A 17,335-nucleotide genomic window follows, 5' to 3' on the forward strand; every position below is an offset into this window, starting at 1 on the left:
GACCACAATGGAAATAAGCCCTGGGCTTTTTTGTGTTATCCTTGACGGCTTGTACATATGCTTTTGTGTATGCTTATTTATTTTGCCTCCTTTGAGCTGATAAAATGTATACCTTCACCTAAATATATGGATAAAGTGCTCTGTGAATTAGGGGCTGGGGCGATATGACCAAAATCTCATATCCCGATATAGGTAATATTAGGGATGCACGATATATCGGCAATCATATCGGTATCGGCCGATGTTAGTCATTTTTTAACATATCGGTATCGGTCAGATGTTGCAATGTTAATATCGGTTATCATTATCAGCCAAATTCTTCACATTGATATGAAATAATGCAGTAAATCTATGAGTTATGGGCTTTTCCAAAGGCTTTGCAAATAAAGAAATGCATAACTTTTTCAAATTCAGTGTTAACATGTGTTTTTCAGTATGTACAAAATGTGATGATCATAAAAATGTGGTTTTATACAGATCATATCGACATCGGTAAATATCGGTTATCGGCCATAACAGCAATGTTAATATCGGTTATCGGCATCGGCCATAATTTTCATATCGGTTGCATCCCTAGGTAATATCATATCCCGATACCGATATACATATCACGATATAGCATATTTTCTGTAAATTCAATTTATAGTTTATATAAAATGACCACATGGCCATTTATTTATGCAGCAGTTAAACCAGTTAAAATGTTGTCAAACCTCACAAAGGATACATGCATTCACAATACAGATATAAGCATGGCTATTCTTTACAACACAAATAATAATAATTAGTTGCAGGGCAGTAGAATGAAACACAAACTGAACCACACCACCAGTTCGATTTTCAAAGATTACATTCAGAGCAAAACGGGTAGAATAAAAGTTCTTTAGCCTAGAGTTCAGTCCAGTTCTCTCATTTCGTTTATAAAAGGAACAAAAATGCTCCACTTCGGGATTTCCATGTTACCAGTTCAGTTCACTCAACAAAAGTACTCCACTCCGGGATTTCACGGTTATCCAACCAGCACAATTCTTAAACCCAGGGGAAAGCTATAAGCTAAAGCTAACGATAGACGTTTTGTTGTCGGCCCTCAAGGGGATTTCCTTGGGATGATGAGAGGATGAGAGGAGATGTTTTGCCAGGTTTAACGTTAGGAGGACACACGCAAATATGGATCAAACGCGGACTTAACACAGCGCAAATGCCTGGGTAGACTAGGCGGACGGAGTGGAGGTAACATCTCCCTGCTCTTTAGCCTACTCACCGGCTGATTTGTGCCACTTTATAAAGAGACGCAAGGGGCTTGTTGACACACAGTCTGGTGCGTGTGTGGACTGTGGACGTGAAGTAAAAAGAAAACAGAATGACGAAAGCACAGCGTCATCCAAATGACGGGACAATATTGCCGTAAAGGAGTGTGATTTGCAACACAACGATTATAAACGATAGAGCATCATAATGAGACGAAATGACATTTTCTATCGTCCAGACGAAATCTATCGTCATATCGCCCAGCCCTATTGTGAATGAATAACTTGTTGCATAGAGACACTGCAAAACGCATCATCATTCAGAACCACGCCCAAGACGGGGGAAAACACAAAGGAAGCACTGCCTGACGACTGCAGCTTAGCAAAACAAGCCGCGGCTAACCGGAGGGGCGAACGGAGGAACTCTCATCAGATAGTATAGTAATAGTTTTTGCGGGGGTTTTACAGGGATTCGGACAGTTTTCTTTTTAGATAATGTCAAAAGATTATTTCAGTACACTTCCTCCAACGGAGAGGGAAAGCTACATCGAGAAAATGAACTCAGTTGGCCTGGAGCAGTGTCCCTTTTCATTGCCCAAACAACGCTGGATAAACGATCGCACACAGTGGCCTGAAGTGAAATACTATGACATGAGCTTTTAGGCATGTTTAAATGAATGAAAATAACGCTGGTGTAACATCAGACAGATGGCATCAGACGCGCTGGTGTTCTCCTATGTCACGTAGTTGCACACAAAGATCATATATACGGAAGATGAACACTCCAACTTACTTCCTTGACAGCTAAATCCACCTTTTCTCCTCGCGAATGCTCAACGGCTTCCTTGATTTTCTCGGGAGTACAAAAAAAACTTGAACTGGCGATGTTTTACATTTGTTGTGTGCCGCAGCCCCCACCACACAACAGCTTTTAGCTATGTTTAATTCAAGAGAAATGATGCTGGTGAATGGTGAGCGAACGGAGCGATTTCCCCCCGTGATGGGCGTGGGCCTATTTCATGCAGTGTCTCTATCGCAGACAGAGAACAGAGAGCACTGTAAATCAATTGAGGAGCGATACACAGCACAACAAATTCAACCCGCGCCCTAAATATAAACCTTATTGAGCGCAGAACAATGGCTGACGCTCTTTTTACGAGCCGGCGAGTGTACGTGCGAAGAGAGCTGTTTGTGAGGCCGGAGAGAGGCACAATCAATGCTGCTTCAATGCTGTATAATGAAGTAGTGTGTTCACATCTGTGCTCTCACAATGCCACACAAAACACACTGTCACCAGTAACCACACACACACTGCACACACACGCACACGCGCACCGCGCACGCGCACACGCACACACACACACACACACACACACACACAGAGAGAGAGAGAGAGAGAGGGACATCCAGTGGACAGAGCCATCCACATCTGGCTGAAACACAGAACACTTAACACACTGTATTATTTTTGCACTAGCATCCAGTTTATTGGTTAGCGTGTTTACATTTAAAATTGTAAGTTTTACGTTTTTAAGTTTTTTAATTTGTTGTTCCAAATAGGTTTTTTGGTCAACACTAATATTTTATTTGATCTTATTCTGTTATATTTTATTATTTTTTGCTTTGATTTGTTTTTCGCTCTCTTCTGAAGATTTCAAAATAACAACGGTTATTTACAGATTCTGTGATTTTTTGTTAATATACTGTAATTGCTCTATATTTTGCACTATCACCATTTAACTGCCCGTTTATTACAGTTCTGTTATTATTCTGAATAGATTCTGGTCAACAATAGTCTTCTATTTTATTCTATCTTATCACATTCCATTTCATTTTCTTTTCTCTTCCTCTTTGAATATCTTCAGATTTTGTGATTTATGTTACTGGGTAACAAAATATATGCTTTGGCAATGTAAGATGCAACTTATATCATGCCAATAAAGCCCTTTGAATTGAATTGAATTGAATTGAATTGAGAGAGAGAGAGAGAGAGAGAGAGGGAGAGAGAGAGAGAAGAGAGAGAGAGAGAGAGAGAGGAGAGAGAGGAGAGAGAGAGGAGAGGAGAGAGGGAGAGAGAGAGGGACGAGAGAGAGAGAGAGAGGGAGAGAGAGAGAGGAGAGAGAGGGAGAGAGGAGAGAGAGAGGAGGGAGAGAGGAGAGAGAGAGAGGGAGAGAGACGAGGAGAGAGAGAGATGAGAGAGAGAGAGGAGATGAGAGAGGGAGAGGGAGAGAGAGAGAGAGAGAAGAGAGAGAGAGAGAGAGAGAGAGAGAGAGAGGAGAGAGAGAGAGGGAGGAGTCCTTTCAACACACCACCTACTCAAATTAAACTTTTACACTTTATGTTTCTCACTTTCATCTCATTATGTGCTGCTCACTACTTTCTCCATGCAGCGCAATAGTCTCTCTCTCTCTCTTCTCTCTTTGTCGACTCTATTGACCCGGTAACATAGCTAGCGCTCCCCTAGGCCCTCACTATTGGCAACCCTCTGCGTCAGTTGCCAGTATTTGAATGGCGTCGTGTGAATGTCTTTTTTTTACGGAGCTTTATGTCCACACACAACTGCAACTGTTGTTTTATCAGCTTGAGAGGATGAGAAAAAACATGGGAATCAATGTTGTAACGGTCAACCGCTTTTGACAAGCATAAACCCCATAGGTTAGCCTGGTTAAAGCCACCGATATTATCGGCTGATATTGACCGATAAACCGATATATCGGTATCCGGCCGATATGTTGGCCCGATATGCCGATATTTTTTTATTTTGTATTTTTTAAGTCATAGACAAGCATGTCGGTGTATATTTGATCTTTTTTCTTAACTCAAGTTATATTTTATATTTGTTCTATTTGTGTTTTTTCTATTTCTAGTTAATTTATAATGATTAATAATTCCCAGATGAAAGTTGACCGTTTCAATTGCATTGATGTCATATTCTGGACACTAAAGGTTGATTGATAAGCTGTAAAATATCCTGCCTACATGACATCCTCTCAAGTCATGTTCGAGTCATATCTTTGTCAAGTGTTTGATATTTTGAGGGGATCATTTGCAAAAGAATTGTGTATAATGTGTATTATATAATGTAAGAATATCGGCCGATATATCGATATCGGAATTATTTTACTCCCTGATATCGAGTATCGGCATCGGCCTTCCAAAAATCCAGTATCGGTCGGGGCTCTAGTCCTCAGTGTTCTACATGTCAGTCTGGACTCCAAGTCCTCCTTGGTGCTCTACATGTCAGGTCTGGACTCCAAGTCCTCCTTGGTGCTCTACATGTCAGTCTGGACTCCAAGTCCTCCTCAGTGCTCTACATGTCAGTCTGAACTCCAAGTCCTCCTCAATGCTCTACATGTCAGTCTGGACTCCCAAGTCATCCTCAGTGCTCTACATGTCAGTCTGGACTCCAAGTCATCCTCCTGGCCACATCAACCGAGGCAAACAATCCAAACTGCAAAACACCACAACTGGAACTTTCCTGGGAGCCCTGACTTGTCTATACTTGAAATGCCTTGAATCATTTCCCTGCCTCCCCTCCTCAAACTGTCCCTTATCATCACTGAGACTTTGCGATGCGATACATATTGCGATATATTGCGATATTCTACAGAATTTACTCAAAATTAAATAATAGAGCTAAAGATACAACACACTGTGTACCACCCAGGTAGTGTAATAAAATGTACATCACTTTATACTGATAAGTTAGTGGACAAATTTAGTCAAAACCACCGACGTGTTGAGTGTTACTGAACGCATCGATATGGGAAATATCGATACAGTATCGATTAGGGGTGGGAATCACCAGATGCAGAGGCCTGCGTGGCCTGCAAATTTTTTTTTATATCGCGATACTTTGGCGTCCAAGTATCGATACAGTATCGGGAAATAAAATATCGCGATATATTGCCGTATCGTATATATATACGTATAAGTACCGTATTAGTAGCCCTACCCCCAAACATAGGCTACTTGAAAACAGACACGAACAAGGTTTCCCCCCCACCTTATAAAAGGTATTATCTAAGAGTGACTTCAGCAGCACATGACTTGGAGTTCTGTCCCGGGCCTTGGGAATACCTAACCAGAACTACGCCCAGAGGCACTACAGTATAAATCCTCCTCACTCAGCCCGGCTCTGTTCTGTTGTGATCTCATTCTGCCGTGCTCAGGACAAAACAGCCCTATTTCTATCTCTCCTAATGGCCTCGGAGCTCGTCGCCTCAGACATCTGCATGTGTTCCCCCTGCAGTCACGAGTAGGGTACTGCAGTCACGAGTCCTTAGTGACTGAGCAAGAGGAGACCTGCAGTCACGATTTTTTTTTTTTTTTTTTTTTTACCTTTATTTATACAGGGGGAGGTCTCACTAGAGAGCAATGCTCTCTTTTTCAGGAGCGCCCTGTTCACATTCACACACACATTCACACCTGGAAGCTGACCAGTACAACCACAGTCTGATCTGCTGGCCACTGAGCAGCTCCACTGTCTTAGTGACTGAGCAAGAAGACACCTGGAGAGCAAACGAGCTATGAGACGGAAATTTTGATAAGGAGTGATGGCTACAGTTCCTGGGGGAACCAAGCCAAGCTTGATGCTATGGGTTTGTCCAATAGTTAACCCATTTGGGTGTGGACACCCTGGTTCCTCCTGGACTCAAGGTCTGAGAGACAGCCTGCTGTCCTCCTGGCTGACCTGCTGCTGCTTCTTAGCAGCCCTGGCACTGGTCTACCATGGCCAGCAGGCTGTGGCTGTGCAAGCTTCAAAAAGTAGTGTGTGTTGCGTTCAAGCACAGCACCCCCCCTCCCCCACATCACACACACAGCAACCCCCCCCCCACACACACCACACAGCACCCCCCCCCCCCCCCCGCCTCCTGTAAAAGCATTGTGTCTGTAGCAGCACAGCACACGACACTGAGAAGAGTGACCCATTTACTGAAGCTAAAACAGGGCAGCTAAAACATGGTGGTTCGTGGCCAGTTGTTGTGGGTAACGCATTACAAAGTCACACACTACTGTAATCACATTACATTTGTCTGTAACGAGTAGTGTAAGCCATTACAGTCCGTAAAGCCAGTAATCACATTTAGGGATGCACCCGATCCACTTTTTTCACTTCCGATCCGATTCCGATACCTGAATTTGGATATCTGCCGATACCGATATTATGTCGATACCAATATGTTTCTTGAATATACAGTATAGGCAAAGATTTGGCCAATTATTATTCTTTTTTTTTATATACCTTGCAAAAAGCAGACAAAATTAAGAAAATATACAAGGCCAAAGAAGGATACTATTATAGACGGTTTTCACCAAAGCACAACCCCACAGCACTTCCTTTTTCTCCGCATTCGGCAAACTGCAGAAATATTCACTCGACATCGTTACTTTTGTTTTCGCTGCTCAGCTGTATAGACGGTTTTCACAGAATGGTCAGTCCTGCACTTGAATGTTTTTTTTTCTTTTATGTCCATAGCAAACACTGCAACAGGAAGTGAGGGGGGGGTTCAATTTAGAATGTTTTTGTTGTCAAGTTAAAACCGTCTATACATGGGCAAATTACGGCCAGCGCTGGAATTGCAAAAAAAAAAAAAAAAAAAAAAATCTGATCGGATTTTTTTTCTCAATCCGATCCGATCCTATCCATGAATTAGTGACAATATCGGCACCCGATACCGATATTGGATCGGATCGGCCCCATCCCTAATCACATTACAGTTACTATTCAAACACGTAGCGCATTACTTGCATGACAGTACCTAAGTTGTTAAATGATCTGCAGGATCAGGGTTGAATCTGTAGGATTCTGTGGTGGGAAAAACACCAAAACGTGCGGCGCTTTTTCATGCACTCGATTATGTAACACAACAACTAGATTGGATGGGCTGGAGGGACGGGGAGGGATGGGCTGGAGGGACGGGGGAGGAGTCAGATCTTGTGTATGTCCTCCTTATTGGGATAGGGATTTGTGCTGATACAGTATGGGCATATGTAAGGTTTCATGTTATATTGTTAACTGGCAATTAGGTGACAACGCATCTCAGACGATGTTAAAGGAACACTCCGCCCATTTTCAACCAGCTTTGTATCATTAGAACATCAGTAGTATATCAGAAAACTGTAAACGGTTTTGAAGTCTGTCATTTAATTTGACAGTTATTGAGTGTTAAAGTGTGGACCAGTGACATCACTGGTCCACACTAACTCAAATGAATAACTCATTAACTCAAATCAACTCTCAATAACTGTCAAACTATTCATCATTCATCTAGTTTGACAGTTATTGAGAGTTGATTTGAGTTAATGAGTTATTAATTTGAGTTAGTGTGGACCAGTGATGTCACTGGTCCACACTTTAACTCAATAACTGTCAAATTAAATGACAGACTTCAAAACAGTTTACAGTTTTCTGATATACCACTGATGTTCTAATGATACAAAGCTGGTTGAAAATGGGCGGAGTGTTCCTTTAAGTAACGCAAAAGCAATGTAAAGAGTAGTGTCCTGCAGTGATGCAGCATAAGTTGCATATAGAGCGACGATGCAGCAGCAGTGCACCAAGCACATTCAAATCAGGAGTTCAGTGTAAATCAGTGAGGTCATTTACACCTGGCACTCACATGCATTTTCTGTGATCAGATTGCAATCGGATAGTGCTCGACCACATTAGCCTGATTTCATTTACACCCGGCGTTAGCATGCATTTTGGGTGGTCAGATTGCAATCTGACTGAAAATCTGATCACCCAAAACGGGTGTCCTCTCAATCCGCATACGGCAAGTGTATGCGGATTGAGAGGACACATTGCATTTACACTTGTGTTCAATGTGGCCACAATGCATCCCTGACCACCTCCGGAGGTGGTTTGGCCGATCAGATCGCAATCCATCAATCAATGTGTCTTGGGGGCCGTTTACACCTGTACTTTCAAGTGGTCAAGCACTATCTGATTGCAATCTGATCACAGAAAATGCATGTTAGTGCCAGGTGTACTGGAAACAAACACCCAAGTCCTCCTAACACATGAGCACGTGTCGAAGAGGCTTAGCTGAACTGAAGCTACTCAAATGGCTTCACAAGTCAAGTCAAGTCTCTTATCCAGTTAGTCCATGGGCCAAGGCAAAAATCGGTACCACCTGAGGTGACCGCACGATTTTGTTATTTTTGTCTTCCTACATGTCTCTAGTTTATATTTTGGTATGATAACCCTGCTGATTTGGTAGCTTAAGGATAGTTATCACTCTGTAAACAAACCTACCCCCATATAAATGACAAAACCCTGATTTCTGTGTATTAGTCCAGATGATATGTGAAAATGATGTTCCCTTTTTCGTAAAAGCATGAAACTTGGTACGCTTATAGTTTGGGGCCCTGTACAGTTTCAGAAATTGAGCCATCGCAAAAATGCCTTGTGGCGGCCATTTTAATTCTGCCATAAGCAAATTATGTAGTTTGCATCATATCTCCTGAACCACACATGCTAACACTGAAAAGGAGATGTCTATCCCAATGTTTTCATGGTCAAGGATTACAATGATACCATATAGAACATCATAAACTGTTAAAGTGACTAATCAATGGTGAATTTGATGACGTTGTGAGAAGGAAATGACAGTATCTGATAACCGATGCTATAACTTCAAAGCCATGACCATTCTCTGGCTAAGATGTTTTGATGAGTGATTTGACTTATATAGACCTTTTGTTAAAATAGCGCCCAGGTCCCTCCTAAGGATCCTGGGATTTTCCTTGCCAGATGGCCAAATCCAAGATGGCCACTGGCGCCATGTTAAAAAATTGACTTTTGACCCAGAGCACATAGAATAATGTATGAAGACACTTTTCGGTGTAAGTCAACCACGAGGAATCCGATTCTGACATCAGTTTGACATTATGGCATAGTTTTGACCCAGAATTCCAAGATGGCTGCCATCCAGTATTGTGGAAATGTAACTTTTGAATGGGAAGGTATACTGTGCGTTTGGGGTTTACCACAAGGAAGGAGATTAACAATGGTGGATGTTTTGGGAGTCATTTCAGAATTATGTTAATTGAAAATATGTTAATGTCAACACCCATTTTACCTTGGTACTGCTGTACCAACTACCCCCAGGATTTCTTGCATTAAAATATTTAATGAATGTATGACAAGATAACTAAAATAAGCTCTTTTTATTAGCTGTAGCTATAGATTCTGAATCATCAGATTCCGCTCATCATCTTTAGCCAAGTATGCTGTGTCATACCGGTCGATCACACAGATATGTCAACATCACCATGGCGGACAAGGATGATGGATGACACCTTGTGGACATAGTCCGACCACTTGTATGGGGTGCCATCTTGTGTCTGCCAATCCAATTGCTGATGGAGTTGCCATCATCTCGATCATGCCCATGTCAACGAGAGTGATGTAGGGTTCTTGCAGCCCTACAGATTGGAGATAGAGCTTCTTCTAGATGCGCTTGCTCTTCTGCGTCTTCCTGTATGTGATGTTGGAGTTGAATAAGGCCACACATTCATCAAAAACACAATGTTCCAGCAACTCGTGGAGGTTTACAAGTTGACCACAACCAGGTCAATCACTGCCTTGGAGCGCTCCACTCCATCTCAGCAGCTCCTACCTTGAGTTCCTTCCCGGGTAGTCTCGCTTGCCAGACTCCCTCCCTACAATGGCAGAGTCTGGCTGCTAATACCTCCACCCTGGTATAGGGGAAAAAGGCTCCGTTCACCTTTACAACTATCCACCAAACGTATCAAGCAGGCCTGCTTTATTGCACAATCCAGATCCAACCGTTTTCAGCATGTAGCAACGAGCTAGCATTGTTGATGTTGTCGTTTCACAGTGGCACAGGCATTTGAGATAGACAGATTCGACACGGAGGGAGTGGAAACGAAATCCATAAATGGTCGCCACCAGTCAGTCAGAGCGGGTTGGAGCATGCATGCAGGGAGGAGGGTGGAAGATGATTGTGATGCTGCAGACGCGAAGTGCCGCTGTGTGTAAATTCAGCTCGAGCAGGACCCTGGCCATTCACACCAGACGCACTGCTTTGCTCCGCGCCGGTGACCACTTGTACTGACTTCCTATCTGGCTTCACACAATCACTCGCGGGTCTCACACAAAAATAGATCAGACGCCGAAACAATCTCTGCATGGGGCGAGCCGGCCTCATCACGGCTGGTCTGACTGAATGGTCTAATGTGCTAACAAGTGCACCAAAATGAAACTGGCTGCGCTTCCAGATGCTTCGTCACTTCAGCGTCTGGTGTTTTTGCTCCTTTTCGCATCCACTCATTGCAGACTTAAAATCAGCCCATGCTGCAGGAGAGGAGAAGTTGACCAGATTCTTGCAAGTCCCGGGGGCCCTATCTTCGCAAAAGCGGTACGCCGCGCGCAATGCAAATTGGGGGCGTGCACAAGCGCATGCCTGTTATAATTTTACTGGACATAGGCGTGCCACAATCAGCCGTTTCTGCTCAGAGGGGTTCCTCTGCCTTTCCGACATGCTGCCACTCCGAACGTTAACTTCCATTATTCGGACTGGCGGTCGTTCACCTTAGAAGCCGCAATGCCGACCTTAGGTTTAGGCGTGGGGGTGGGAGAGGTTAGGTTTTGGGTTAGGGTCTGGGGGAGGTTAGGTTTAGGCATGGGGGGAGGTTAGGTTTGGCGTGGGGGCTGGGAGAGGTTAGTGAAAAACGGGGAATATAGACCCCCTTTCTGAGTGCCGATATTTCGGAGTGGCAGAACGTCGGAGTGGCAGCACGTCGGAGTGGCAGCATGTAACCCTGCTCAGAATACGGGGCAGCACCTCTTACACGCTAAAAAAAAGCAACTCTTACGCGCTAAATACTCTGCTGCGCTTGAGCGCACCATAATCTCTATGCTGTGCAGCGCAGCGCAGAGTAAAATTCCTTTTGGATATGTCATTACACATGGACGTGCCCACGCCAGGACATCAAATTCTGCTGCTAAAATTGGATATTAGCAGATAATTCAGTGAGGCAATGCAATCAACTATAACTCACTGAGAAACTTTTATCACATCGCAAAGAGGGAAATTAATTGAGAAAACTTGTTGGACAATGGACATAGGCTATTCACCTTCACCTTTCCCATAGTCTCGCTGGCCAGCCTCCCCTCCCACGCAGGTCTCCATAGTGGGATTGCGATGGGCGGCGCTTAGCGGCAGTGCCCTTGGAAAATAGTTTCCAACAATCCAACTTGCCCTTTTCAGCGTGTAGCAACGAGCTAGCGTGTAGGTTTCTGCCGTTAGCTTGCTAGCTAGTTAGCGTTGTTGTTTTCACTGAGGCGGCAGGGCACTATTTACAGCGACACACAGGGAGGAGGGAGCGGAAGCTGCTCTGATTGACGTGGTCGGAGCCAATGACAGAGTTTGTAATAAGCCGGGAGCAGACATCCGGCACCCACTGAAACAGTCGCTCCAATGGGGAGCAGCTGTAGAGCAGGGGAGGGCTTATCCCAGTTGCCTGTTTCCGTGGCGCCAGACTCCTCTCCCGGTAGGGAGGGGAGGCTGGCCGTGGCCAGCGAGACTAACATAATTATGAAATTACCCTCAAAACACAATAATTGTCATTACTAAACCATGTTTGGTCGGCATGGATTTGCAATTAAAATAGCTATAATTCACCATTGTTAATCTCCGTCCTTACTCTAAAAATGGTAAACCCCAAACACCACATACGTATATGTTGCCATTCAAAAGTTAAGTTTTCACGCTACTGGATGGCAGCCATCTTGGAATTGTGGGTCAAAATTATGACAGAATGTTAAACTGATGTCAGAATCAGATTCTTTGTGGTTGACTTACACCGAAAAGTGTCTTCATACATTATTCTAGGTGCTCTGGTTCAAAAGTAAATTTTTCAAGATTGTACCAGTGGCCATCTTGGATTTGGCCATCTGGCAGAAAGTTGGAGGATGTTTGGGAGGGGCCTGGGGGCTATTTTAACAAAAAGGCCCATAGAAGTCAAATTACTCATCAAAAAATCTTAGCCAGAGAGTGGTCATGGAATTGAGGTTATAGCATCAGTTATCAGAAACTGTGATTTCCTTCTCACGTCATTAAATTCACCATTGCTTAGTTACTTTAACAGTTTATGATGTTCTATATGGTATCATTGTAATCCTTGACCATGAAAACATAGGGATAGACATCACCTTTTCTGTGTTATCATGTGTGGTTCAGGAGATATGATGCAAACTACATAATTCACTTATGGCGGAATTAAAATGGCCACCGCGAGGCATTTTTGTGATGGCTTAATTTCTGAAGATTTACGGGGCCCCAAACTATATGTGTACCAAGTTTCATGCTTTTATGAAAAAGTGAACATGATTTTCACATATCATCTGGACTAATACACAGAAATCAGGGGTTTGTCATTTATATGGGAGAAGGTTTTTTACAGAGTGATAACTATCAATAAGCTACCAGATTGGCACGGTTATCATACCAAAATATAAACTAGAGACATGTAGGAAGACAAAAATACAAAAATTGCGCGGTCCCCTTAGGTGGTACCGATTTCACCATTGGCCCATGGACTAATTGCATTGTATCCTTCTCAAAACACCACTGAATTCACCAAAACACCACTTAATTCACCATTAACTATTCATGTGAACAGTTTATGATGTTGTATAGGGTGTCATTGTAATCCCTGACCATGAAAACATAGGGGTAGACATCACATTTTCTGCGTTATCATGTGTGGTTCAGGAGATATGATGAAATCAGGGTTTTGTCATTTTTTGGGGGTAGGTTTGTTTACAGAGTGATAACTATCCTTAAGCTACCAAATCGGAAGGGTTATCATACCAAAATATAAACTAGAGACATGTAGGAAGACAAAAATAACAAAATCGTGCGGTCACCTCAGGTGGTACCGATATGTCAAAATTTGAGCCTTGGCCCATGGACTAAGTCACCCAATCACTCGCTCCCAGACATATCCTAGACAGACATATCCCAGACATATCCCAGACATATCCCAGACATATCCCTTCTCAGACAGCTGCTATAGACACGAGCTATTACAGTTTTTACAAAACTACACACAATGTTCAGTTGTTGCACACACTTCTCAAGTAGAATCTCAAAGCATCAACCTACAACACACAAATATTCAAATCTCTAAACATGCAGGTCTATTGAGCAATTTGCAATCAGGATGGCAGCATAAAAGTGCCTTGAGCCTCTGTTTTGTTTGGTGAACAATGGAGAACTTTGCAGAAAGAGACAACCAGAGAAGTTGAAATACAACTTTTTTGCTGCATATTTGTGTGCTGTTTTATGTTTGACTATGAAAAAAGTGGGCCTACACTGAGACATTTTACAAAAGGAGAGTCATTGTCATTCATGTGTTCCATTTCTATGATTGTGTTTTCAATGTTGCACTTCAGTGTGCTGTAAATGCTTGGTAGTGTGCAGCAAATGCTTAGTTGTGTGTAGTCAATGAATAGTATGTGTGTGTCATTTGAAAATATGGCTGTGTGTTGAAAACACCAGTTCCATTTTGTGAACAGTTAACACGTTCACTGCCAACGACGTATTACTCCGTCAAAAAAAATCCAACGGTTCACTGCCAGTGACGTATTACTCCGTCAAAAAAATGTTGTTGTTTTTTTTGACCGTGGGATGTGCATCTAACCCTTTTACATCTCTTATATAATTATTGGAGCCACCGAACGTTTACAACCCATTCCACCAACCCACTAAGTGGCGACAGTGCTCTCCTGACTAGAGGAAGGCAAGCAAAAAGCAGTGTGAATGGCTCCCTCGAAGCCATTCTCATGAAAATGGATTGGCGAAAACGCTTTCGTTTTCGCGCTGATTGCTGGCGGTGCGGGATTGCAAATTTGCACAATAGATTACGGGTGGAACACACTTTGAAACACGCAGCATAAATATGACCAGAATCGCAAAAGCTTCATCAAAGCTCTCAACCGAAGCAAGCGAGTCCATCCAGACTTCCTCAAAGAGCGGCCGCCAGCAGACAGGCACAGCAGCAGCAGCAGTGAGCCTGGTGACGCGAGGTTACCGCAGCAACAGAAACAAGCTTGTGACACGGCCGCTGCAGCCAAAGACACACACGGAGGGAGGAGTTGGAAGCAGAGGGGTGTTTCCTGCTGTTATGGAGGAAATTACTGTTCAAAACTATTGTTTAGATGTCTGACATCTTACTGATGCCAAAAATGAATGGTTAAAGTGACTGTTCTATCGAATTTCACAAAAAGCCATTTATCTCAGAATAATTTTTCTGACGCTGAAACCATGCTGTATTCAAGTGCTAATGCCTACATAACTACTAACTCTACAAACTAACTCTTTTAGACAGAGAAAGCACACATTCTATTAGTTCTTTTTAGATATTGTGTGTTCACAAAATCTTAGCAGAAAAGAATCCTCAGGTCTTGAAAGATGAGCCAGAATCCTCAAAAAAACCCTCTGGCAGAACCTACCTACAGTAAAAAAAAAACGGCTGGCAGTGAATGTGTTAAGATATTTGATGGCAAAGAGTCCAAAGGCAGTGTCAGGTTTAGCATTGTGTGTGTGTGAGGTTTTCAGTTTTGTGTGTGCAGTTTGGAGAAAGCCGTTATTGTTTTGAGAAACGTGTGTTAACAATTGTGCAAAAACTGTAACTATAGTGCTAAACCGCTGCTCAACATCATTTGTCACAACCAGCTATTCAATTACTCCACCTGCAAATGTACAGTGATATTGTGAGCACGGTCCACGGGCGATGGTTGAAAAAATATCATTCTGCTGCTACTGTAAGAAAACAGCAGTGAGTAATTTGGTCAGTTAAAGAGTTTCCATGACTTTTCCATTAGAATCTGCAGTTAACAAGAGGGATCATTTTAGTCATTTGCATTCACAAAATGTTATTTCAGCAGTTCAAAATGTCCTGTTTGAAACAATGCACCGTTTATTAATTGAACCTTTAACCTATATTTAATACTTGAAAAACGCAATGAAGGATGGGGCCCCTCTTTTCCAAGAGCGCTGTCTTTGCGTACAACACAAAAACAACAGATCTTGTAAAAAAATATTTTACAATTGTCAATTAACACGTTCACTGCCATTGACGAGTCAACTCGCCAAGCAGAAACCAACGGTTGACTGCCAATGGCGAGTCAACTCGTCAATAAAAAAAATAAAAAAAAAATTTTGACGGTGGGACGTGGATCCAAGCTCCCTACGTCTCCTATAAAATATGAGAGCCACTGAACGTGTACAACCCATTCCACCGACCCACTAAGTGGCGACAGTGCTCTCCAGAGCAGCAGAAAAAACGCGAAAACGCTTTCGCGCTGGGTGCTGGTGCACAACGTGGGGGATTCTAAAAATAGACTCGAGTGCAACACTATGCAAAACTATGTTGCAACACACCAGCAGAAAGCCCAAAAGCCCAGAATCGCACGCAGCTACATCCCAACTCATAACCGAAACGCCATCCAGGCGGCAGAGACTTGCCTGTCACACACTCTGCCTGCAGATCCCCAGAGACACACCCATGGAGGGAGGAGTTTGCAGGAGAGGGGAGTGGGGGTGATTGGACTGTCTCTCTCTCTCTCTCTCTCTCTCTCTCTCTCTCTCTCTCTCTCTCTCTCTCTCTCTCTCTCTCTCTACACACTTTCCCTCTGTCACCTTTGCTCAGCTCTGCAGTGCGCCGCACACACACACACACACACACACACACACACACACACACACACACACACACACACACAATACAGTATACACACTTGCCCAAGGGCACCCATAATCACAGGCACGTGAGGTGGTGTGTGTGCGATTCTAAAAATGCCTTTTTCTCACCTTTCATTTTCAGACGCTGAAACCATGCTGTATTCAACTGCTAATGCCTACATAACTACTAACTCTACAAACTAACTCTTTTAGACAGAGAAAGCACACATTCTATTAGTTCTTTTGAGATATTGTGTGTTCACAAAATCCTAACAGAAAAGAATCCTCGGCTCTTGAAAGATGAGCCAGAATCCTCAAAAAAAAACCTTGGCAGAAGCTACCTACAGTATTGAAAAAACGGCTGGCAGTGAATGTGTTAAAACATACACAGAACATTCATTCAAAGTGAATCAGGTTCATACATTGGAGGTTTCAATCAATAGCAAAACTATTATCATCACTTTTTTAAATGCATATATTTGATTGATTGATATTCTTTATTGAAGTGTCATGCTTCGAATGAAGCCCAGCCCACATGGGCTTACAGGACACTTTGACTGTTCATCATTTAAACAAACAATGATCAAAACATAAAACCAATTACAGAAACACCCAAAATACATACAGTAAAGTTGTACAGCATGAAAACCACCACCTGAACCTACTTAAAGAGCTGTGCTTGCCTTCTATTCCAGGCCCTAGAGGTAAAGTTAGCAGTCTTAAATACCTCAGTCTTAAACAACCACTCCAACTTCTGGCCATCATCTGCCCGGAAGAGCTCAGGTCTTTGCTTTTGCATTTCGTCAAATAAGGAAATCCTCAAATCATCAGATAAAGAACAATAAAATATAAAATAATATTTCAATGGCGCATTTGGGTTGCCCCCCGGCCATCACTGCTCAAAACGCAGAACAAAGATGCTAGACACGCATAACAGGACAAGATGCTGGACACACATAAACTGAACAATAATGCTGGACACGCATCACAGAATAAAGATGCTGGGACACATAACAGAACAAACTGATGCTGGTGAGTCCAGGGCCTACCTGAGAGTCGGATCAGGGTCTTTCCTGCCTGGGCGTACTGCCAGCTGTGGTTGTCCAGCACAGCCATTATAAACCAGAACCAACGCAGAACACTCCAGAACCAAAACCAATCCACATCTAAGCTGTATGGACCTCCACACCAGAACCAATCCACATCTATAAGCTGGACCCTATGGACCTCCACGCCTCCACAGTCAGTGGATGTGATCCTACCAGGTTGAGGTCTCTAACTGTACCATGGTGAAGCGGCACCAAGTCGGCAGACTGAACAACAGCCGAGTCATATATCGGCCAACGCCCGGCCCTGCCACCCACTGGG

At 43.2% G+C, this 17,335-nt stretch overlaps 1 protein-coding gene across 1 annotated transcript in view; it reads right to left on the reverse strand.

The window, feature by feature from the left end:
* Positions 1–17,083, reverse strand: part of LOC310800042 (junction-mediating and -regulatory protein-like) — a gene marked incomplete at both ends in the record, with an annotated part of 27,618 nt that extends 10,535 nt beyond the window's left edge. The window contains one exon of the mRNA XM_083662635.1: positions 17,017–17,083. Coding sequence (XP_083518761.1) covers positions 17,017–17,083 — 67 coding nt within the window. The remainder of the gene's footprint in view (positions 1–17,016) is intronic.
* Between the last annotated feature and the right edge of the window lie 252 nt (positions 17,084–17,335).

This window comes from Poromitra crassiceps, assembly GCF_964638095.1.
Source record: "Poromitra crassiceps genome assembly, chromosome: 29".
Taxonomy (NCBI): domain Eukaryota; kingdom Metazoa; phylum Chordata; class Actinopteri; order Beryciformes; family Melamphaidae; genus Poromitra; species Poromitra crassiceps.